The 25,331-nt window shown below is 41.7% G+C and overlaps 1 protein-coding gene across 3 annotated transcripts in view; it reads left to right on the top strand.

Moving 5' to 3' along the window:
- FAM20B (FAM20B glycosaminoglycan xylosylkinase) overlaps positions 1 to 25,331 on the top strand; it is a 49,686-nt gene that overhangs the window by 9,426 nt on the left and 14,929 nt on the right. For all 3 annotated transcript variants that reach the window (XM_032291284.1, XM_032291283.1, XM_032291285.1), the window contains exons 2-4: positions 6,129 to 6,638; positions 13,457 to 13,543; positions 18,261 to 18,370. In XM_032291284.1, coding sequence (XP_032147175.1) covers positions 6,262 to 6,638; positions 13,457 to 13,543; positions 18,261 to 18,370 — 574 coding nt within the window. In that variant the 5' untranslated portion in view covers positions 6,129 to 6,261. The remainder of the gene's footprint in view (positions 1 to 6,128; positions 6,639 to 13,456; positions 13,544 to 18,260; positions 18,371 to 25,331) is intronic.

The following is a 25,331-nucleotide window of genomic DNA, read 5'->3' as shown; positions in this document are numbered from 1 at the left end:
ATATTCTTCCACCATCAGCAGATTTTTTTTTTTTAAGTACAATTTCCATTTCATTTTTCTGCAGAGAATAGTCTATCTTCAGTCTTTAAGGACTCAGCTTCTTTCACAGGCTTTGGTGGGGGTCATGGGGCAGCACCCGCAGGTCTAAATCGGGGTAGGGGTGTTCGGTCCTTGAGGGCTTCGTGAGATTGATTCCTGGCTACTTTGCTGTAAATTGCACAACTCACACAATAACGTAGCTTCACCTACAGCTTAGGAAGCACATAGGCATCGAAGGGACGCTCACTTCAGAAATGTCCCTGACTGCTGTGGCCTCCACTATGTTTCACATGAGGAATTGCTTAATGGCCTTGTCCTTGGGCGCTCATCGGGCACAGTTCCTGCAGCGAATAGCTGTGGCTGTGGCCCTTTTGGCATGACCTTTGTTCCTTCTTTTCTTTGTCATCTTGGAGGCACAGACCAGAGAAGAGATTCTTGAAAGAAGACTTCACATTAAGACCTCACTTTTTTTCCGTGGAATCTATATCCGTTCTTTCAAAACAACTTCGTAGTCTTAAGTTTGTCTTTAGACAGTATTTATAAAATGAGTAGGATGAAAGAGAGAGAGAGAGAGAAAAAGAGAGAGAGAGAGAGTGAGGTGTGTGTGTGTGTGTGTGTGTGTAGAATGAAAGTGAATTAGCTGGTGGGGCATGGTGGCTCATGCCTCTAAGCCCAGCACTTTGGGAGGCCAAGGTGGGCGGATCACTTGAGTCAGGAATTTGAGACTAACCTGGCCAACATGGCAAAATCCCATCTCTACTAAATACAAAAATTAGGCTGGGTGTGGTGGTTCACACCTGTAATTCCAGCATTTTGGGAGGCCAAGGCAGGCGGATCACCTGAGGTCGGGAATTTGAGACCAGCCTGACCAACATGGAGAAATCCCATCTCTACTAAAAATACAAAATTAGCCGGGGCTGGTGGCATATGCCTGTAATTCCGGTTACTCAGGAGGCTGAGGCAGGAAAATCACTTGAACCCAGGAGGTGGAGGTTGTAGAGAGCTGAGATAGCACCACTGCACTCCAGCCTGGGTGACAGAACGAGACTCTGTCTCAAAATAAAAAAAGAAAGTAAATAAGTAAATTAGCCTTTGTAGCAAGTGCCATGTAGCTAATGGAGCTAAGGGTGAAACCAGAGTTCAGTAGGAAAATTCCTTATAAAGGTCTACTTTCCAGAACTCCAGGCTGGGAGTTTATGCCAGCTTTCCATGTGAAAACTATTTACAGATATGCCATTTGTACTGCCTTTTTTATATTTAAAACGTTTTTTAAAGTTATGTTATTACCTTGAGCTTATTTGCTCTTTGAAGTAGTTTCTGTTCTGCATAACAGAAACATTAAAATAAATGACCATGTATAACTGGACATTGTTGCACTGCTTGAAGCATTTATAGGAGGAGCTGAGGATGTGAAATAGAGCAGGCACACTCTTCTGGGAATGTTAGTGAGGTTTTCGTGAATAGTTTGGAATATACCCAGTGAATTTGCTTTTATTTCCTTAGTGTCTGAAATGGGGAATCTTTGGAAAAATCCAGTTTGCAGAATATAGTATGCTCCTTATTCCAAATAAAAAAGGAAGATCATATGGCATGGAAACCCTGTCTTGGATACTTTCTTCTCTCTCACACATAAAGGAGTGAAGGGGATCATTCTAAGGAGCCAAGATTCTGAAAGGATAATTAAGAACCATATACAATAAGCTATTATACAAGGCAGAATATAGTTAAGTACCGGCCAAAAGGAGGGAGAAGTTACTTTAAGAGTGTGAGGAGGGACCAAAAATTGCCTTAGAGATGGGCCTTGGGGATGAGCCGTGAAAGAAGACTTAGACTTTATCGGGAGGAGATTGGAAGAAAAGGTAAGAGAAAGACAAATTTTGAGAGACTACTGTGTAAGGAATGACAGAAGCAAAGGGCACCTGCACATCAGGAGGAGGACCACGGCATGTTCAGTTGATTCATTGTGGCTAAAGCTGAGAAGAGGAACAATGGGAGTAATGTCTAGCTTGGAAGCCATTTAGGATACCGCTTTAATGCCTTGCCAAGGAATCTACAATCAAAAGTGGTTGAGTGATTCGAAAAATGATTTTGGCTGCATTATCTAGGCTGGATTGGAGAACCTGGAGGCCCAGGCATCAGTTCTTTCTGTGGTCCAAAAGAAGATGATGAGTACTGAAGTTGGTGGCTGTGGAAATGAAAGGCAGTTGTAAAGAACAATGACAAATTGCAGTCTTACTGGTTCCACCAGGATGTGGTGACTGTAATCACAAACATGAAAACTTGTTTAGTTTTTTTTTTTTTTTAACCTGCCTTCACTTAGAATCTGCAGAAGTAAATAGCGAAATAATACAACTGAACCCTTCAGTTCCCTTAATATAAATTGCTTGCTTTCTTTTTTTCTTTCCTGAGACAGAGTCTTGCTTTGTCACCCAGGCTGGAGTGCAGTGGCATGATGTCAGCTCACTGCAACCTCCACCTCCCGGGTTCAAGCGATTCTCCTGTCTCAGCCTCCTGAGTAGCTGGGATTACTGGCGCCCACCACCACGCCCAGCTAATTTTTGTATTTTTCATAGAGATGGGGTTTTGCCATGTTGTCCAGGCTGCTCTTGAACTCCTGACCTCAGGTGATCCGGCCATCTCTGGAGCTGTTAGAACTTCTTAATTGCATTGATGATTAAAAACAAAGCAAAAAACCACAGCTCTAACTTTTGTGCAAAATGTCTGGATACATTCTATAGCATTGGCAGGGGAGTGGTGGGGGGGCGGAGGTGGTGGATTTTCTTCATTCTAAATGAATGAGCAATGCCATTAAAAGTTCGTGGGCTTGGACAGGAATTTCTCTAATAAGACCGTAAGAAAAAAAAAAAAAAACAGTTTATGGGTTAACCAGACTTTAGTCCTGAAGGATGTTCTGTAGAAAGTAAAAGCCTATTAAGCTGACCCCTTTGTGCCAGAATTGTATTGCATTTGTAGCTAGTTGCATCTGGAGGTGCTGAGGAAGTGATTGTCAATACAACTAGATTTCCATATTGCCTTTTATCTCTGCAGCCCGAGAAGTGTACCGTTGAACAAATACTTGCACAAGTTGTATGGTTTAGATTGCATTAGAACTAGCAAAAATCTCTGAAATCTTCTCTGCTAGTACTGCTGTTATCAATAATCACAGGGAACTTTTACTGAGTTCCACACCAAACTTGATACCATCACAGTTACATTTCAGATGCACTTGAATTGCCCTTGTTTCAACTAATAGTGTTGTGTACCCTGGGAGGTGACTATGAAACAAAACAGGTGGCGGGGATAATTAGAATTTGAAATTAACTCCCACTTTCTGCTTCCTTCATGAAAATGAACAGAAGAGGAGAGGTTAATCACTGAGAATAAACTTCATTCAGCTGGCTCACGGCAAGGTGTTGCCCTTAGAATACATTGTTGCTCTGATAGGCTGCTTTTGAATATGTTTCTAGCTGTTATTAGGGAAGCAGTATCATGTTTAAGTGGGAGTGTCTCAGCCTGAATCATCTGCTCTATCTTTTGTATTGGTTTTATTTCTTGGATTAATGGTTTGAGTTGTTAAATGAATTGGAGGGTGAAGCAACATCCTGTTACCTTCTTGTCATCTTTTTCTTACCTCAGTGCTGTGCTGTCTGTCGGTATATAGCAGAGCAAGCCTGTGCATGTTTTTAAATGGCCCTATGGAGTAGAAAGCAACCTCTCAGCATGCAAATGAGACGGAATTGTATGTTCTTGACGCCCTTACAAAAATCTTGTATTTGGAATCTTTTAGCTTAATAATTGCCCAGAGTGTGGTCAGCCCATGCTAGAAGGAGCACTTCTTTATGTCTGTGACATGAATATCCTTGTTATGTGCCTGACCATTCCAGATGTAGTAGTGTTCCTATAGTGCCAGGCTTCATTAGTTTCCTGGTTATATATAGTCTGCTGATGGTATGGGGATTTTTTTTTTTTCTTAATGTATCCGGTTTTGATTATCCGTGGTTTGCAAGTATTTTAATTTTGAAGAATAATTGGTGAGGGAATATGTGTCTGGGATTGTATTGAAATACATGAATAGCAGATATGACATGTCCAGGATTACTGATTACTTGCACTCATCGATAGTTATTTCTCTCCTCTGCACCCTCTGACATTTTTAGGAATTGTTATCTTACCAGAATGAGAACTGGAAAGTTACCAAATACTGGTGGTTTTGGATATGCAAAAGTCCTTTATAGATTTTGAAAGTTAAAATAATGAAAGTTAAGCAATTATGTATAGCTTGTTGTTTTGTTTTTGTTTTTGTTTTTTTCATTGTTTTGGTTATGAGGCGTGTGTAGCCAACCTCATGGCTCCTAAATGGCTTTGCGTTCCAGTTAAAACAGGAATATTTACTCTAAAATTTTTATTGTACCTGATTCTTGCTTATTAGTGTCACATTATCCTTGGAGTTTCACTTTGCCAGTCAGAAACCCCTGTGGCCATGGCATCTTCTGCCTGAGTAGTGCTCACACCCACTGGGCTCGTTATGCCCACTCAGCCCAGCAGGCTGTGCTGAGCTCATTCTATGGGCATGGATCCCACACCTGCCAAGGGCAGGCCAGTTGCAGAGCACCAAGGGGTGTGTGGACAAGCTAGCAGGGGGTCTGGCCACTGCACGCAGCCAGGCACACTGGCTTCTGTGGTGGGGTGGGCAGCTCTAGGCAGCTCCAGCTCCATGTGAGGCTGTACCCGGACCAGATGTACCACATGTGGCTTCTGCTGCAAGTACTCGGATCTGAACAAGGGGAACATGGTGGCACCCAGAAACTTGGAGATACCAGGAACCTCAGAACCCCAAAGAGGGTGTCAAAGCCCTGGCTCAGGTAGCCCCTAGGTCTGAGCTCCCCAAAGGGCCATAGCTCTTCTCTCTTTCTGATTGCCTACCACATGGTGAGCAGGGGGTATGTTTCAGCCCTGTTTGTGTTACAGCTCTTTCATTCCGACCATTTGGTGGGTCCTGAGTTCTTACCCCATGTCAAGGAAGAATGAGGTACCTGGGCAACTGGAGGGTGGGCAAGGTGGAAAGGAGCTTCATTGAGCAATAGAACAACTCTCTGAAGACCCGAAGTGGGTAGCTCCTTTCTTCAGGCATGTCCTCTGATGAGTGTCTTGCTCTCAGTGGAGAGGAGACCCACAGTGGGTAGATCCCTTTTGCATGCAGGTTGTCGTGACTTCTGTTTGAGTCTGGGGTTTTTAATGAGCTCAGAAGAGAGGAAGTGCGTGCTGATTGCCCTTTGGGTGGCAATGGGCAGGCCCGGAAAAAGCATCATAAGTTCTCACTCTGGTCTGCAGATTCTAACCGGAACTGACAGCCCAGCCCTCATGCGTCAGGCTGTCCCTGGCTTGAATGTGGGGCTTCACCAAGGACCCACTCCTTTCTGCCCTGGAGCCTGCTTTCTGCCGCCATTCTTGTCATCCACAGTGCCCAGGCTGTTCGTTCCAAGGGACACCTACAGGCCTACACTGAGCCATCCTCAGTCCCGCCTCAGCCTCTCTCTCATGCTCATTGGTGCCCAAATTCCAGAGGGGGCCGACACAGCAGGGGCCTGGTGTATCAGCACTGCCCCAAGCACATGTACACCTGGCCGGGTCATGACATTGCCTGGGCTCTGCCACAATTTTCCTCCACTCCGGAGTGGGCACTGGGAGTGGGAAGAGGCCAGGCAGCAGGAGCAGCATTTCTGAGCCTTTGGGTATAGCTGTGGCTGGGTGGCTGCAACTGCACCCAGGAGCGCAGGGCTCCTGCCCCACCAACTTGGAAGGGGGCAGGGCTCCCACCTGTTCCTGGCTCCTGCCAACTCCGTGGAGCATGCAGCCCTGCTCATGCGTCCCCCACTGCAGCCAGCGTCTTCGCAGCAGCTGTTCCAGATGGGCTGCTGCTGCCATCATTAGGTCCTTCTCCAGACTAGTTAATTTTAAATTATTGAACCTTCTCAAGCTCAAGATTAGCAAGCCTAAAAGGGTGAATAATATATTAGAGGCTTGCAAAAGATTCAGGGGTGGAAGGACAAAACTTTTGATCAAATTTTGCTTTATATTTGGGCTTGCAGGAACTGCGGAAGGTGGATCAGTGAAGAAATGGACCGACGTGTATAATCATGGAATCTCCTTGCTAACCATCACCACCAGCTCTCCTTAATAAGTGAGCAAGAGTGGGTCAGGGGAGAAGGAAAAGAGGTCAACATGAAGCTAAAGCAGCGAGTCGTGCTGTTAGCAATTCTCCTTGTCATCTTTATCTTCACCAAAGTTTTCCTGATTGACAACTTAGACACATCAGCTGCCAACCGAGAGGACCAGAGGGCCTTTCACCGAATGATGACTGGCTTGCGGGTGGAGCTGGCACCCAAGCTGGACCATACCTTGCAGTCTCCCTGGGAGATTGCAGCCCAATGGGTGGTTCCCCGGGAAGTGTACCCTGAAGAGACACCAGAGCTGGGGGCAATCCTGCATGCCATGGCCACCAAGAAAATCATTAAAGCTGACGTGGGTTATAAAGGGACACAGCTGAAAGCCTTACTGATACTTGAAGGAGGACAGAAAGTTGTTTTCAAACCTAAGCGGTAAGTTTCATCTTGGAAGCCGTATGTGTAGTTGGTTGATTCATTTAACTTGGGATTTATTTAAGATTTATTTTATCGTCTTCTCTTGGAATTCTCTTCAGTAAAATAAGAGGGGTAGGCTAGATCTCTGAAATCTTTTCTAGCACTTAACATGAACCTACCTTCAGAGTATCATACAGAATAGTTTACCTGCCCTAAAATCCTCTGTGCTCTACCTATTCATTTTTCCCTCTCTGCCCCAGAACACCTAGAAACCCATTGGTCTTTTTGCTGTCTCCATAGTTTTGCCTTTTCCTGAATGTCATATAATTGGAATCACAGTATGTAGCCCTTTCAGACTGGCTTTTATTTAGTAAAGTACATTTAAGGTTTTTACATATCTTTTTGTGGCATGATAGCTCATTTCTTTTTATCACTGAATAATATTCCATTGTCTAGAGGTACCACAGCTTAATTATCCATTCACTTACTGAAGGACATCTTGGTTGCTTTCAAGCTTTGGGCAATTGTGAATAAAGCTGCTATAAACATCCATGTGCAGGTTTTTGTGTGGACATAAATTTTCAACTCATTTGGATAGATACCAGAAGCATAATTGCTGGACCACATGGTAAGAGTACGTTTCGTTTTGTAAAAAACTGCTAAACTGTCTTCCAAAGTAGCTGTACCATTTTGTGTTTCTACCAGCAATGAATGAGAGTTCCTATTGCTCCATATCCTCACCAGGGTTTGGTGTCAGTGTTTCAGATCATAGCTAATCTCATAGATCTCTCATTGTTTCTTTCACCTGTTTTAAGCAAAGAACTGGGCCATTTTAGTTACCTTAGTAACTAAATATGTATGTAGGTAGTGATCCCTTTGGACTTCCTGGGATCTACAGAGATGATTTGTGTGACGATTCTGTGATACATTTAATGATTTTTATTTATTTATTTCTCTACTCAAGACAGCTTGGAGGGTATAATGTTTTTAAAAAGTTTTCTGAGTATTTGAATCTGAAATAGGCTAACATCATGATGGTGATTTGTATTCTTTTGCCAGGAGGTAGTTAACCAATGAATATTCTCAAAGTTTTTTTTTTTTTGTAGACGGAGTTTCGCTCTTGTTACCCAGGCTGGAGTGCAATGGCGCGATCTCGGCTCACCACAACCTCCGCCTCCTGGGTTCAAGCAATTCTCCTGCCTCAGCCTCCTGAGTAGCTGGGACTACAGGCACGCGCCACCATGCCCAGCTAATTTTTTATAGTTTTAGTAGAGACGGGGTTTCGCCATGTTGACTATGATGGTCTCGATCTCTTGATCTCGTGATCCACCCACCTCGGCCTCCCAAAGTGCTGGGATTACAGGCGTGAGCCACCGCGCCCGGCCTATTCTCAAAGTTTATAATGTCTGAAGTCTTTTGTGTACTAAACATGTTTTTCATTCCTCAGTAGAGCTTTTGAAGAGATTAAAACATACCTTTGGATTTCTTTCTGGAGTGGGAAAAGAAATGTAGGGAAAAGATGTACAAAATTCAGCTCCCTTTCTTGTCCAACTATTGGTAAATAAACGGCAGTCACAGCATGAATGTATAGGGAGCCCAGAAGTGGAAGGAATCACTGTTGGTCTGGAACTGGGAAATATGTGTCAGTGATGTGGAAATTAGGAAAGTTTAAAAATGTGGTAGACATTTAGAGAATAAAAATTTGATTGGGGCTCGGTGTGGTGGCTAAAGCCTGTAATCCCAGTACTTTGGGAGACTGAGATGGGTGGATCACTTGAGACTGGTTGAAGTAATGAGACCCCGTCTCTACAAAAAATAAAAAATTAGCTGGGCGTGGTGGTGCATGCACGTAGTCCCAGCTACTTGGAAGGCTGAGGTAGGAGGGTGGGAAGATTACTTGAGTGTGAGAGTTTGAGGCTGCAGCAAGCCCTGCCACTACCTTCCAGCCTGGGTTGGTGAGACCCTGTCTCAAAAAAAAAAAAAGAAGAAAAAAGTGGTTATGTGGGCCTGGGATCTAATTTCTGTTGAACGCCAGGCATTACGCTGAGTACATTTGTATCTGTTAATCTTTTAAACCCTTATAGGAAGGTTTAACCCTTGTGGACAGTTTCAGTTCTTATTTTCATAATAAGAAACTGAGGTTTAGAGAGTGTAACTGACTTGACGGTGTCACCTCACATTAATCAGTGGTGCAGAAGTTCAAACCCAGACTTGTTAGAGTTGTAAGCAGCTTGTATTCTGCCACATACATGGAATTCTTTAAGTATGTTTGCTTCCCCTAAGTGATGACTTGGGGCACCATCATAAAAAATCACATTTAACATTGAAGCACGGTCTTTGACTTCTGGGCCTGAGAGATTAGCAGCGTAAACAGAGTGATGGAAAAAGGCAAACTAAAAACAAAAATTATATTTGTATACAAAGATATGGCCGGGTACGGTGGCTCATGCCTGTAATCCCAGCACTTTGGGAGGCTGAGGCAGGCGGATCACTTGAGGTTAGAGTTCGAAACCAGCCTGGCCAACATGGTGAAACCCCATCTCTACTAAAAATATAAAAAATTGTCCGGGCATAGTGGTGTGCGCCTGTAATCCCAGCTAGTCAGGAGGCTGAGGCAGGAGAATCACTTGAACCTGGGAGGCGGAGATTGCAATGAGCCAAGATGCTCCATTGCACTCCAGCCTGGTCAACAAGAGCAGAAGTCCATCTCAAAACAATAAAATTAAATAAATAAATAAAGAGATGAGTTGTGAGCATTTTGTGTTTAAATAAGAGTAGATCTTCTTCTCACCCACCACTTGTACACTGGAGAATTGAAGGGGAGATGGGACAGCAGGAAGTGTGTTAGAAGACAAATATTTCCAAGAGTGTACAGTGTTAGACAGATGTTTTGCAGGATAGGCCTGAAATGTTCGGACAAGGTATAAGTGGAGGGAGGAGAGGCGAGGCTGATGAGTGGGGGAGGTATTAACAGACAAATGTATAAGCTTAGTCACTACTTGCTTCATCTTATATCTCTTACTACCACTGCAGCCTTCTCATTACCTTCCTCCTCCAGACCATCCTGGAAACCACTTCCATTCTTCCCCAAAAGACTCATATTATCACTATATTCCCCAGCTTTAAAACATGTAGGGATGGCCTGGTGTGGTGGCTCACGCCTGTAATCCCAGCACTTTGGGGGGTCGAGGCCAGTGGATCACATGGTCAGGAGTTCACGACCAGGCTGGCCAACATGGTAAAACCCCCGTCTCTACTAAAAAATAGAAAAATTAGCTGGGCATGGTAGCTCGTATCTGTAATCTCAGCTACTTGGGAGGCTGAGGTAGGAGAATTGCTTGAACCAGGACCCAGGAGACAGAGATTGCAGTGAGCCGAGACCGTGCCACTGCACTCCAGTCTGGGCTACAGAGCGAGACTCCATCTCAAAAAAAACAAAACAAACAAACAAAAAAAAAACATCCAGGGACTTCCCATTGTCAACCAGACAAAACCCAGCCTCTACAGCCTAAGGTCAAGCCCCTGACTGTCTGGTCCTCCTTTCTATATTCAGCCTTACTCTTCCTTTGTTCTTTGTTTCTGTCAAACTCTGCCCCCACTCCCCCATCATCTCCTAAATAGCCTATGTACACTCCCACTGTCCTCTCCAACTCAGCAAGGTTTTTTTTGGCCCCTGCCATAGGTGTTAACTCTCTTTGTCATTGCACATACTGACCTGTGCTGCTTTATATCAGGAACTATCACAGGCTGGGGAAAGTGAGTGTAAGTTTAAGTGCTAGCAGAAATTGACTCCAGTCCCTAAACACCCAGCAAAATGCTGTTCTGACCCCCAGGGCATCAGTGACTATTTAGTCCTGGTATAAGTGCAAATTAATGTCCTTGGTCAGGCTCTGATGTCCTTCAGCAGGATAGGAGTGATTTACTGGCAGTTACTGTATGAATTTTGCTGCTCTGTCAGTGACTTAAGATGGATCACTCTCTGCTAAGAGGAGAATCTAAGTCCTTTCTTTAATAGCCACTTGTGGTTTCAGCATTTCTGGAGCCTGGCTATCCATGTTCTATTCTCAGAGATACAAGGTATGTACAGTATAGGTAGATAATGTATATAGAAATACAGTGACACTTTTATTTACACATTTTGCCTTATATTATAAGTAAAGGTAATTTTTTTTTCAATGTAGCTGCTTCCATTCGGGAAGTAATTGATCTTCACAGGCAAAAATGGCAGTTATGCTGGAAAAAGTACAAGAAGGTAGGGGCCTAGGAGTGGGGAGAAGTGAATGAGTAATCTTAGGAAGTGCTGAAAGGTACATCAGCTAGTCCAGTTGTTCATTTTACAGGTGAGAAAAATGAGATCCAGAATTCTGACTTTCCATATTTCACATAATCAAAATATGAGCTAAGGATTTAGGCCTGACTTCGGTGCAGTTCTTTTGATTCTTATTTCTTTTCTCTTCCATCTTTTCCTCTCCAGACCACTACCAAAGTACCTGGGTTCCTCTAAGGTTTTGCATTTTACTCTGAGCAGCCTTTAGATGGATTGGAAAACTCTCCAATGTTTCTCTGAAAGGAACGTATGGCACATCACTACATACCTTCCTGTGGCTTCCCTGGAGTACTAAAAACATTCAAGCATAGCCTACATCTGTAGTAGAGAGAGCAGTACCTGAATAGAGTCAGCTTTTTGCTGCAGTAATATTTCAAATTTGACTTTTAATTTAGAGGTAGCTAATATAAACCTGTTTTATTATTCCTAAATAACCACTAGGAATTTAAAAAAAACAAAACAAAACAAAACAAAAAAACATTTGGGGCCGAGCATGGTGGTTCACACCTGCAATCCCAGCGCTTTGAGAGGCCAAGGCAGGTGTATCACCTGAGGTTAGGAGTTCAAGACCAGCCTGGCCAACATGGTGAGACCCCATCTCAACAAAAATACAAAAATTAGTTGAGCATGATGGCAGGTGCCTGAAATCCCAGCTGTTCGGGAGGCTGAGTGGGAGAATCACTTGAACCCAGGAGATGGAGGTTGTAGTGAGCCAAGATCGCACCACTGCACTCCAGCCTGGGCAACAGAGCAAGACTCTGTCTCAAAGTTAAAAAAAAAATTTGGTATATTGACCATGCTAAGAAGAAACTAATGCCCAACCGGTTGGTGATACGTGGCTGTCTTCTAACAGATGCTTCATCATTTTGCCTTGAAGATGTATTTTGTGGAGATTATTTCACTTTATATTCTAAGGTCATTTAAGTTGAAGTTCATTGCCTTTTATAGTACTGTTTTCTACTTCTCCATTGCTGTATTAGCATGGGAGAGCCAACTGTCCTTAGTGGAACTTCTCTTCTCCACATCAATCTCAATTTATTTCTATTTCATAGGTCCCTTCTAAAAGGGCTCCTTTTGATTTAGGAAATGCAGGAGACCACTGGAGATCATAGGTGAATTAAGTACTTTTTTCTTTCCAATTAACAGATTTACGTTGTATCTTTTAAAATGATTAGTGGAAAAAATATGCCAGTCTTCATTATCCTTTGCTTATGTCATGCATATAATATAAAATAATCAGAATGTAGTTTGAAATGAAAGAGACCTTAGAAACTACCTCCTAGTCCAGCCCCTAATTATTGTAAATAAGGAATCTGAGACCCAGAGGATAGAAAGGTTTTGCTCAAGCTCACTCAGTTAAGTAATGACAGTCACGCCCACCTCTCACTGCCAGTCCAGGATTCCTTCTACTACGTCATCATAAACTTAAAGAACAAGAATGGTTATTCAAACAACTTTTTTCAAAAGCACCTTTGCCTTCCTATTATCAAAGATTGAGTTGTATCAGACCATTTTCGTTTTCCCCCCAAATTTAAACTTCTCTTACAAGCTTTGCCACAGCCAGCCTGGTAGGCAAAAGTTTCTTTTGTTCTTTTTGTTTTTGTTTTTTTGAGACAGTCTCTCACTCTGTCACCCAGGCTGGAATGCAGTAGAACAATCTCGGCTCACTGCAAGCTCTGCCTCCCAGGTTCAGGCGATTCTCCTGCCTCAGCCTCCTGAGTATCTGGGACTATAGGCATGCAACACTGCACCTGGGTAATTTTGTTTTTTTTGGTTTTTTTTTTGAAATAGAGTCTTGCTGTGTCACCAGGCTGGAGTGTAGTGGCGCAATCTCGGCTCACTGCAACTTCCGCCTTCTGGGTTCAAGCGATTCTTCCACCTTAGCCTCCTGAGTAGCTGGGACCACAGGCGCATGCCACCACACCTGGCTAATTTTTTTGTATTTTTAGTAGAGATGGGGTTTCACCGTGTTGGCCAGGATGGTCTCAAACTCCCGACCTCAGGTGATCTGCCCACCTTGGCCTCCCAAAGTGCTGGGATTATAGGCATAAGCCACTGTGCCTGGCCAGCAAAAGTCTTAATTATATATTTTTCTTAATTACTTCAGGTCAGTTTAGTAAACATTTTAGTAGACATTTATTAAGCACCAACTATGTGCTTAATAACATTGTGATGGCAATACAAAGACAATCCTTGCCTTCCAGAAAACTACCTTGTATCTGTACTTAAACTACATCAGAAGCCCTTTAGTGGGGACAAAATGACATCTTCCATGTTTTATTCTTAGAATGATCACTGACATAGATATAGAACTCTAATTTCCTTCTCTACCTCATCTTCACTGCGTCTACCAGCAATTTATGCTAATCCACAGTTGTTCTCATGGTTGACAGAGAAGGTGACTATAACAGAATCAGGCTTGCCAAAGCTTGTATTCTACCACTTGTGCTGTCACCTCTGTTAGTGATGTAATCCAGGTATACATCTGTGCTTCCCATTCACTTTACAGATATAGCCGAGACTATGTGGTGGAAGGGGAGCCGTATGCTGGTTATGACAGACACAATGCAGAGGTAGCAGCCTTTCACCTGGACAGGTATGTATGATCAGAATAGGTTATGCTCATTTTGTTTCCTTTCAAAACTCTTTCTTGAACAGGACTTGGGGACTCCTTCAAAAAGATGCAACAGTAACAAATGACTTGTTACCCCTTTTAGATAGCTAAGTGACTAGTTCCATTAAACATGTATGAGTCCCACAATTTGGTTGGCACGAGGAATACTTAAAGTATTTTAATTCCAGGCTTCTTTAGGCCATTTCATTTCTGGCCTGCTGTTATTATCATCAGTGAAGATATTTTTGGTAAATAAACTTTGAACTTAAATCTCTGAATTGAACTGTCATGAATTGGGCCTAGCCATCCTGTTATTTTGTTATGTATTTGTTTTAAGTAAGTAATGCTGACTTATCCCCATGTGCTGGAAACATCTAGCATGAAATATATAATGAGTTTTATTGTCATTTATATAAAATATGCACAGCTTCAAAAACCAGAATAATTCCAAAAGGAAAGGACTGGGCGCAGTGGTTCACACCTGTAATCCCAGCACTTTGGGAGGCCGAGGCAGGCAGATTGTCTGAGCTCAGGAGTTTGAGACCAGCCTGGGCAACACGTGAAACCCCAACTCTACTAAAATACAAAAAAATTAGCTGGACATGGCAGTGTGAGCCTGTAGTCCCAGCTACTCAGGAGGCTGAGGCAGGAGAATTGCTTGAACCCCATAGGCAGAGGTTGCAGTGAGCTGACATCACGCGACTGCACTCCAGCCTGGGCAACAGCGAGACTCCATCTGAAAAAAAAAAAAAGAAAAAAAAAGATGTGAATTTTAAGTTTGTAAGTTAACTAGGAAAGTTCTTTTTTTTTTTTTTTTCTCAGCAGGTTGCTAGTCAGAAACCTTGCAGCTGAATTGTCTACTATCTCAGTTACTCCTCTGACCAGCTCTCTCATCAGTCCATATTGGCAGACTTTAAAAGAAATTGCTCACAGTATTTGTTTTAAAAATCAATTGATGACTGGGTACAGTGGCTCATGCCTGTAATCCCAACATCTTGGGAGGCTGAGGTGGGTGAATCACTTGAGCCCAGGAGTTCAAGACCAGCCTGGGCAACATGATGAAGCCCCATCTCTACTAAAAAAAACTAGCTGAGTGTGGTGATGTGTACCTGTAGTTCCAACTAGTGAGGAGGTTGAAGAGGGAGGATCACTTTGAGCCTGGGAGGTAGAAGCTGCAGTGAGCTGTGATAAAGCCATTGTACTCCAGCCTGGTAACAGAGTGGGACCCTGTCTCAATAAAATAAAATAATAAATAAAATTTAAAAAGTTTTTTTTGAGAGAGTCTCACTCTGCCCCCCAGACTGGAGTGCAGTAGCCTGGTCTTGGCTTACTGCAACCTCCACCTCCTGGGTTCAAGCAATTCTCCTGCCTCAGCCTTCCAAGTAGCTAGGACTACAGGTGCACGCCACCACACCTGGCTAATTTTTTTTATTTTTAGTAGAGATGGGGTTTCACCATGTTGGCCAGGCTGGTCTGGAACTCCTGATCCCACGTGATCCACGCGCCCCAACCTCCCAAAGTGCTAGGATTACAGGTGTAAGTCACTAGCCCAGCCTAAAATGAATTTATAAGGAAACCAGAAAAGCAAGGTGAAATGTTTATCTTTTTCTGAATTAGGATTTTATAAACATAACTTAAAAATTGCAAATTCAGGCCGGGCGCGGTGGCTCAAGCCTGTAATCCCAGCACTTTGGGAGGCCGAGGAGGGTGGATCACGAGGTCAAGAGATCGAGACCATCCTGGTCAACATGGTGAAACCCCGTCTCTACTAAAAATACAAAAAATTAGCTGGGTGTGGTGGCACGTGCCTGTAATCCCAGCTACTCAGGAGGCTGAGGCAGGAAAATTACCTGAACCCAGGAGGCGGAGGTTGCGGTGAGCCGAGATCGCGCCATTGCACTCTAGCCTGGGTAACATGAGTGAAACTCCGTCTCAAAAAAAAAAAAAAAAAAAAAATTGCAAATTCAGTAGACTTGACTAAATAAAATAATGAACTTATATGTCAAGAAATAGCAAACAAAATTTAAAAGGAAACAACAAACTAGGAGAAAGCACTTGAATCTAATGTAATTTGAGTATTAATAGCCTTAATATGTGTTTACACAAATCTATCTATCTATCTATCTATCTATCTATATATATATATATATATGTTAAAAACTCTCTTAGAAAATAGATTAAGAGCACATGCATTGTCAATTGCTAATAAATATCGGGAGAGGGAGTTCATCCTCACCAGAAATTTTTAAAAATTCAGATGAAACAATGAGATACTATTTTTACCTGTTGAAAATGGCAAAGCTTAAAAAAAGGTAACACTTTATTGGCAAGAATACATTGAGATTCATATGTTGCTTATGACATTGTCAATTATTTCAGTCTTTCTGTTAAGAACCCTAGCATTATTTATCAAAAACCTTGATGTTCGTACCCTTTGAACAAATAACTGCTTTTTTATACACATATCTAGGACAGTTCTAGGAAGTACCGTAGAGAAAGAATACAAAAATTCAAAGATATGTATACAACAGTCTTAGCTGTAAGCATTTTCAATAGTGAAAAACTGGTTGTAACCTGAACACCTTTGATACAGAAAAGCTTAGATACATGTGTACAATAACTATGAATTTTTGCTGCCTCTTTTAAGACCTAGCAGTAAACAGTTGGATAAATCCTACTCCTCACTTAATGGCATACTAGATGAGGCTTTCCAAGACCTTATCTGTTTGCCTCTTTTCTTCATCCCCAAACCTCTTCCTCCTGTCCTGTTTGTTGGACACTAGCAGGCATAAATTTCCTCATTTCTGTACCAGTGTTTTGTATTACCCAATACCCTATGTTTTGTTGATATATATGTAAAGTGATACTCATTGTTATTTTGTGTTTCCCCGTTACTGGCCAAGTTTTATCTTTTCACAGCAGGACACCTGTTTATTAGAGTATTTGTGTACTTTTGATGTTAATTAACAATAATGTTTCAGTTTGTGACTTGGGCTTTGGGAATCTTGTATTTAAAAGTACTTCCCTACTTCAAAGTCTGAAAGATGTTCTCTGGTCAATCATCCTGTGACGTTTGTTAAATGCCACTGTAGCCAGCCTCAAGTGCCACAGTAACATTTCCCCTCAGTGCTAACCTGGCTGCTGTTCTTTGGCTTGGCAGTTGTCAATGGGGAGAAAAAATACTTCCCAATCTAGGCATGTGTTTGTAGGCCTAGCTACCGGGGAAGCTGAGGTGAGAGGATCGCTTGAGCCCAGGAGTTCCAGGCTGCAGGAAGCTATGATCACGCCACTGCACTCCAGCCTGGACAACAGAGTGGGACTCTTAAAAACCAACCAGCCGAACAAACAAACAAAAACACACCAAAAAAACCCTCCTCCACCTTTTTCATTCATGGATCCTGATACTTTTCTGCTTTGGGTTGCCGTTTCTTCATTACATTCAGATTTAACCACCTTCCCTTGCCTCAGGGTGGGATCTCTGGATTTCTATGTTATTTTGACGTATCTGTTGCTTTTGTGGCTTTTTTTTTTTTTTTTTTTTTTTTGGTGGGGGGGTTTTTTCCTTATTCCCCGGGTGGGGTGCAATGGCGCGATCTCGGCTCACCGCAACCTCCGCCTCCTGGGTTCAGGCAATTCTCCCGCCTCAGCCTTCTGAGCAGCTGGGATTACAGGCACGCACCACCATGCCCAGCTAATTTTTTGTAGTTTTAGTAGAGATGGGGTTTCACCATGTTGACCAGGATGGTCTCGATCTCTTGACCTCGTGATCCACCCGCCTCGGCCTCCCAAAGTGCTGGGATTACAGGCTTGAGCCACCGCGCCCGGCCCTGTGGCTTTTGTAAGACTGGGTTTAGGACAGAATCAGCAGCCCTAAACAGTAGCCATTTGTAAAGGCTTTCTAACAACTGGGGAAAGGTTCATGATGCAAGATGAGTAAAAAGCAAGATACAAAACTGCATGCAATATAATTTCAATTGTGTGTATATAATAAGTGTGTGTACACTTAAAAGGAAAACATGCTTATATGCCAAAATGTCAGTGCCTATAATTATTTCTGGGTTGGGGAATTATAGGTGATTTTTATTTTCTTCATTATAAATTTTCTGTGTGTTCCAAATTCTGCCCCTCCAACTTTTTTTCAGTTAGTGTGTATTTTTTTAGCCAGGAAATTTCGTTTTTTAAAAATAAATTATTGTTTTCAACCTTTTAGGTTATTAGAGATGTTTTCAAATGTCTCTGTATTTAATTTGCTCTGTGAGCTCATCCTTTTAGATCAGTCTGCATTTTTTTTTAACCAGCATGCTGTTTTACTTAAAGATTTGAACCCATATGTGAGTTTGGGTCCCATCTTTTTTCTAATGCTTTCCTAAAATCTAGTTTTAATTTTTATTATGAAAACATTTCTAACATACAGAAGTAGAAAGAATAGTATAAGGAGCCCGTATACCTACTCTGTAGATTTAACAGTTATTCACATTTTATCAGATTTGCCTTATTCATTTTGCTAAAGTGTACTTTAAAATAAATTACACACACCTTGACATTAAATTCCTAAATATATGTATCTCTAAAAAATTAGCTTTACCTACTAGCTAAAACCCTTCACACATTTGACATGATGAACTGTAATTTTTAAGACTGTTACTTAAAAAACATCCGCTAATGTTTTTCTCTTCTGCTCTTCAATCTTCCAAACCAGGATTCTGGGTTTCCGCCGAGCCCCCTTGGTGGTTGGCAGATTTGTTAACCTTCGGACAGAGATCAAACCTGTTGCCACGGAGCAGCTGTTGAGCACCTTCCTAACTGTAGGTAAGAAGACTGTAGAGGCCATTTAGATAGGGGAATGATTAATCAATTAAAATGGGGCATTGTTGAGCAAGCTGGCTCATGACTTTTAGGAATTGAAGAACTCAAGGGAATACAAAAGCAAATTTGAGAACAGCTCTCAGGTTATTTGGGAAAATGAATGTAAAGGAGATGGCAGGAAATTGAAATTTTCCTGTGTACTCTTGTGTCTGTCACATAGGAAGTGAGGTCATTTAGTGATAGTGAAAGCAGGTGATTATTTCCTCCTCCTTTCTCTTAGAGCTATTAATAAGTCTCAAACTCAGAATCTGGCCTAAACTGGTTATTGTTTGTATATCATTGGCTCAGTTGTTTTTACATATACTTATGTTTTCTTGGGAACTGTCTCCTGTCTCCTTGAAATTGAGGAAATCTTAAGGCACCTCTTTAGGAGGTCCAGAAATTCTTTTGTACGGTTGTATTTGGACCTGGAAGATCAGCAGGCCTACTACTTCCTTAAGGGTTAGCCTATAACTCATTGTGCCTGGAACTGGTTATATTGCCCCGGCCTCTGTTTTCCATTATCTTAACTCCGAGGTAAGAGATCTGAGCTAAAATTCTCACTCCTATTCTCCTTGTGAGCAAGGTAAGAATGGGAAGAATTCAGAAGTGCTGTAGTTTCTTGTTTCCACCTCTTCACCTTGACTCTTTTTCAGTGATGCAGTGCTCTGCATTAGGGCATGACTGTTGAAACAGACATTACAGAATGAACTTCGCCTTGCTTTTTGTTAGAGGGAGTCGATTTACATTTAAAATGAGGAAAAAAATAACAAGTCAAATTCATCATTCAGAATTTCAACTTACAAGGCTTGGGCTGTACTTTTCTTACAGATAACCAAAAGCATACAGTGTTAAATATTGTATCAGATATTTGTTTGTGTCAGATACTTTCTAATCACCTTTGGTTGTTCAGTTTTATGCTCAGCAAACATGAATGAATTCCTGATGGGTGCTGGGATTGAGGGAAAGAGGTCGAGAAGAATAAGCCAAGGTCCCTGCTCTTCAAAGGCTCACAGAAGGTTAACTCATACATTGTACAAAGTGTGGGGAAGGAAGAGGCAGAAGGTTTGTAGAGGAGGTTATTAACACTTGAACTGAGTATTGAAGAAGTAGTGTGATTTACCAAGGCAGCAAAGAGAAAAGGGCATTGGCAAAATAACAGAAATATTAATAGGAACAGGAGCATAAAGACTGGAAAGAAATAGGGCAGGTAGAGCTATTTGGCTGGAGGTAAAATTTTTAATAATCATCTGACCTTAACCTTATTGTTACTGTGTTTTTAAGACTTCATTGTTTTTAGAGCAGTTTTAGGTTTACAGCAAAACTGAGAGGAAGGGACAGAGATTTCCCAAATAACCCCTGCCCCACACATACATAGTCTCCCCCACTATCAACATCCCACATCACAGTGGTACAGTTGTTCGAATTGATGAGCCCACATTGACACATCATAATCACCCAGAGTCCATGGTCTACATTAGAGTTCTCTCTTGTGTTGCACATTCTGTGGGTTTGGACAAATATATAATGACATGTATACATCATTATAGTATCACACAGAGTATTTTCACTGGTCTAAAAATCCTCTGTGTTCCACCTGTTCATCATTCTCCATCCCTCTCCAGTCCCCATGCAACCACTGATCATTTTACTGCCTGTATAATTTTGCCTTTTCCAGAATGCTACATAGTTGAATCACAGTATATAGCTTTTTTAGAATGGCTTCTTAGTAATATACATTTAAGGTTTCTCCATGTCTTCTCATGGCTTGTTTTCTCATTTCTTGTTATTGCTGACTAACGTTCTATTGTCTGATGTACCACAGTCTGATATTCCATTTACCTATTGAATGGAATCTTGGTTGCTTCCATGTTTGGGCAATTGTGAGTAAAGCTCCTGTAAACATCTGTGTATAGCTTTTTGTTTTGACGTTAAGTTTTCAGATTTTTTGGGGGTAAATACCAAGGAGTATGATTTCTGCATCATATGGTAAGCGTACATTTGGCTTTGTAAGAAACTGCCAAACTGTCTTCCAAAGTGGCTGTACCGTTTGCATTCCCACCAGCAAGGAGTCAGAGTTCCTGTTGCTCCTCATCCTTGGCAGCATCTGATATCATATTTTAGATTTTGACCATTCTAGTAGGTGTATCTCATTGTTTTAGTTTGCATCTTGGTGATGACATATAATGTAGAGCATCTTTTCATATGTTTATCTGCCTTCCGTGTACCTTGTTGAGGTGTCCGTTAAGGTCTTTGGCTTATAGTTAAGTTAGGTTAGTTGTTTTCTTACTGTTAAGTTTTAGGAGTTCTTTGTATAATATGGCTAACAGTCCTTTGTCAGATGTGTCTTTTGAAAGCATTTTCTCCAGCTGGATGCAGCGGCTCATGCCTGTAATCCCAGCATTTTGGGAAGCCAAGGTGGGCAGATCACCTGAAGTCTGGAGTTCGAGACCAGCCTGGCCAACATGGCAAAACCCTGACTCTACTAAAAACTCACAAATTAGCTAGGCATGCTGGCACATACCTGTAATCCCAGCTACTTGGTAGGCTGAGGCAGAATTGCTTGAACCCAGGAGCTGGAGGTTGCAGTGAGCTGAGATCACGCCACTGCACTGCAGCCAGGGCAACAGAACAAGACAAAAAAGAAAAAACAGAAAACATTTTCTTCAAATGTATAACTTGTCATTTCATTCTCTTGATGCAGTTTTTAAATGTATTATTAAGTTGGTATAGTAATATTAAGTTGGTATATAATACAAGAATAACTAAATTCTATGTAGCACCAGCAACCTACCCAAATATGTTCACACTGTTACTTTATCAGATCCTCTTGACAAAAGCATGCAGTAAGTAGTAGAGGTGTTACTCGCATTTTGTACCTGAGAATGAAGGCTTAGAAGTGTCTAATGACTTTCCCAAAATCTCAAAGCTACTAATTGTTAGCCAGGATCCAAACCCAGATTTTAAGACTCTAAATCTTTCATTAGCTTATAGTCTTGTATATTTATTTATTCAGTACAACTTTATTTCACTTATGTTTGACAGGCGCTGAGGTAGGTGCTGAATAGCAAAACCGAATGACCTTCTTATCTTCAAGGATCTTTGTCTAATGCGGGAACCAGACAAGTACAAATGACTATGGAGGGTGGGGGTGGGGGTTAGGGAGGAATAGGGAGGTGGCCTAGAAGTTATGGCCAGGGTGATAATTAATTGGTGAAGGTGATATTTTAACCAAGACTTAAAGGGAAAATAGCAGTCCATCAGGTAGATACAGTGGGAAAGAACATGTTAGGTTTGTGTTTAACATTTTTTGTGCTATAGATACCTTTGGCAGTCTGGAGAAGCTTATGGATCCTTTCTGAAAATAAAGGTTTTAAATACATACATAAATTAAAATACATAGACTTATAAATGAAACCAATAATATTGAAGTATAATTTCAGTATCAAAAATTATAAAAAGCAAATTTGGATACAGTAGTATGTGCTTCGTTATTTAAGATGTTAAATAAGATCTAGCACAGATTAGTCACTACTGTGATTTCAAACTATAATTATAAATAGTATTTTGAGATGATCTGCAACAATGCTAGTATGATATGAAAAATCTGTGATTTCTTGTAGAGACAAAGTCACAGGTAATGCATATGTGATAGTTTGCTCCCTGCCATCGTAATGGAAGGAAATGCTAAGTTTTAGTAGAGGTTAGTGAAAATAAAGATGTAATTTTGTTCCCATCCAGCTCACAGGCCCTATGAGTTGACCCCGTTCCAGATAGAGGACAGAGCATGGACAAGGATGATGAGCAGTGAAAGAAGAGCAGCAAGTTCAGGAGGCTGTGCCATTTAACTAAGGAAAGGGTGTGTGGGGCTGGCCAGTGAGGAAGACATCTGGTCAGGACAGTGTCACTGAAGGGCCTGTGTACCATGCTTGGGAGTCGAGACTTTCCCTTTAGGCACTAAAAAGCTATTAAAAGAGTTTGAATGTGGAAAAATCAGATTTGAATTTCAAGAATGAATTGTGGCAGCATTGTCAAGGGTGCATTGGGAAGGGGAGAATCAAGAGCTGAGAGCACTCTGGGACTGTTGTGAATTCCTATGTAATAAGAGACAGAACTAAAGCTGGGACAGGGAATAGAAAGATTTAAGAGCTATTCAAGAATTGGAATGGAAAGAATTTGGTGAACATTTGGGCTGGGAGAGCAACTGAGAGAGAAGAAAAAATTAAGAATGACTCGTAGGTTTCTGGATTGAATGACAGGTCATTAGAGGAGCTGTTAACTATTTTAGAAATGTACGGAGAGGAGCGTATTTAGGGAGGTGGAGCAGAGAAAAATAATGAATTTAATTTTGGATATTTTGTTTCCTTGACAGGAACATCCAGGAGTAAGGGTAGACTAATCATTTAGGAGCTAAAGATTACAGTTGAAGAGAAAAGGCTTGGCTGAAGCCATGTTATTGTCACAGTTGGTAGTTCACCCAAGGAGAGCATGGAGAGTGAGGTGATCAGAAAACCAGTTTTTAGAAGTTTGGTAATCTGGGAAGTAGAGGTTCAGAGCCTCAGTTCATGGCACTGAAATGGGGATAGTGAACTCTGGAAAGGTAGATTAAACCATGTTATTAAAATAAGTAACTGGTGTCAATTTGTCTCTGACAGTACGTTAGGCACTGTGCTAAGCATTGCCATAGATTGCCTCATTTCCTCTTCACAACTTGGAGGTGGAGGATGTACTGTTGTTGTCTCCATTTTACAGAAGATGCACAGAAAGACTAAATTACATGCCCAGAGTCTTGCAGTCTCATGATTAGTCTATATGTTAACTCCAGGAACCTGACCCCAAACCCCACATTCTCCCTTCCAATGATGAAGATTCTTTTTTTTTTTTTTTTCTGTTCCCTAGAGGCAGATACGCCAATGATGAAGATTCTTATTTACCAAACTCAAGAGTTTGGATTTTATCCTGTAGGAAACAGGTTTTCTACACCAAGCAGTATTTTGTTTGGGGGCTTTAAATTTTTTTTTTGAATCAGTAATGGATTCACACAATTCAAAATTCAGGGAAATTCAGGCTGGGCGAGGTGGCTCACACCTGTAATCCTGGCACTTTTGGAGGCTGACACCAGGGGATCATAAGAGGACAGGAGTTCAAGACCAGCCTGGCCAATATTGTGAAACCTCATCTCTACTAAAAATACAAAAATTAGCCGGGCGTGGTGGTGCATGTCTATAATCCCAGCTACCTGGGAGGCTGAGGCAGGAGAATCACTTGAACCCAGGAGGCAGAGGTTGCAGTGAGCTGAGATCATGCCACTGCACTCCAGCCTGGGTGACAGAGCAAGAGTCCGTCTAAAAAAAAAAAAAAAAAGTTTCTGTTAAATTCAGTTTCTCGTCTGTCCAGTTCCTTCCCCTTTCTCCAAGTGGCAACCTCTAATTAGCAGTTTCCTTATGTCTTGTCTTTTTTTTTTTTTTTTTTTTTTTGAGATGAAGTCTTGCTCCGTCACCCAGGCAGGCTGGAGAGCAATGGTGCCGTCTTGGCTCGCTGCAACCTCTGCCTCCCGGGTTCAAGCCATTCTCCTGTCTCAGCCTCCAGAGTAGCTGGGATTACAGGTACAACACCACCATGACTGGCTAATTTTTGTATATTTAGTAAAGATGGAGTTTCACCACGTTGGCCAGGCTGGTCTCAAATGCTTGATCTCGTCATCTGCCTGCCTCGACCTCCCAAAGTGCTGGGAGTACAGGTGTGAGACAACACGCCTGGCCTCCTTATGTCTTTTTGTATGAAATGTGAAGATATACTTTTATTTATCTCTACCATTTTATACAATATATGGCATACTTTGCATTCTTTCACATCTTACTCTTTTTATGTAATATATCCTAGAAATCTGTATCACATACAAAGAGCTTCATTCTTTTGTTTTACCCACTGTAAAGTTTTCCATTATTTGAGTCTCCCATAATTCATATAACCAGAATTTTATTGGACTTATATGTTGTTCCAGTATTTTTTTTTATTTTTTTTCACTTTTTTTTTTTAATGGGGTTTCACCATGATGGCCAGGCTGGTCTTGAACTCCTGACCTCAGGTGATCCACCCACCTCAGCCTCCCAAAGTGCTAGGATTACAGGTGTGAGCCATCGCGCCCGGCTCAGTATTTTGTTTTTACAAACAGTGTTGCCCAGAGTTACCTTGTATATATGTCCCCTGGGCTGTAGAACAGTACCAGTCTGTAGCATGAGTAGGAACCAGGCCGCACAGCAGAAGGTGGGGGGTGAGCAAGCAGTACCGCCTCAGCAACACCTCCTTGTCAGATCGGTGGCAGCATTAGATTCTCATAGGAGCAAAAACCCTATTGTGAACTGCGCATGTGAAGGATCTAGGCTGCGCATTCCTTGTTAGAATCTAATGCCTGATGATCTGATGTGGCCAGTTTCATCCCGAAACCATTCCCACCCAGCCCCAACCCCTGTCTGTGGAAAACTGTCTTCCACAAAACCAGTCCCTGGTGCCAAAAAGGTTGGGCACCACTGATACATGTTATTTCACACATAAGCAATATTTCTAGAAAGGGAGTGCTAGGTCAAAGGGCACATGCATTTCAAATTTTGGTAAGTGTGGCCACATTATCCTATATTGATGTTTAACCAGTTTATATTCCCATAGAAATATGAGAGTGACTCTTTCTCCTAGCTTCACCAACAATATTTTACTAAACTTTTGATTTTATGTATTTCATATGTAGCATCTTTTTGTTTGAGAGCTGTTTGTATTTTCTGTTAACTGTCTTTGCATATTCTTTGCTCATTTTCTGCTGTGTCATTGGTCTTATTGATGTATAGGAGTTTATCCCTAGGGAGAATATAAATATAGTCTTTTGTGACATGAGATGTAAATTTTCTTTCTCAAAAAAAATTTTTTTTTT

Source organism: Sapajus apella, unplaced genomic scaffold (assembly GCF_009761245.1).
Source record: "Sapajus apella isolate SASKATOON/1434 unplaced genomic scaffold, GSC_monkey_1.0 scaffold25, whole genome shotgun sequence".
Classification (NCBI taxonomy): Eukaryota; Metazoa; Chordata; class Mammalia; order Primates; family Cebidae; genus Sapajus; species Sapajus apella.
The sequence above is the reverse complement of the archived record's forward strand: the minus strand, read 5'-3'. Positions and strand labels throughout refer to the sequence as shown.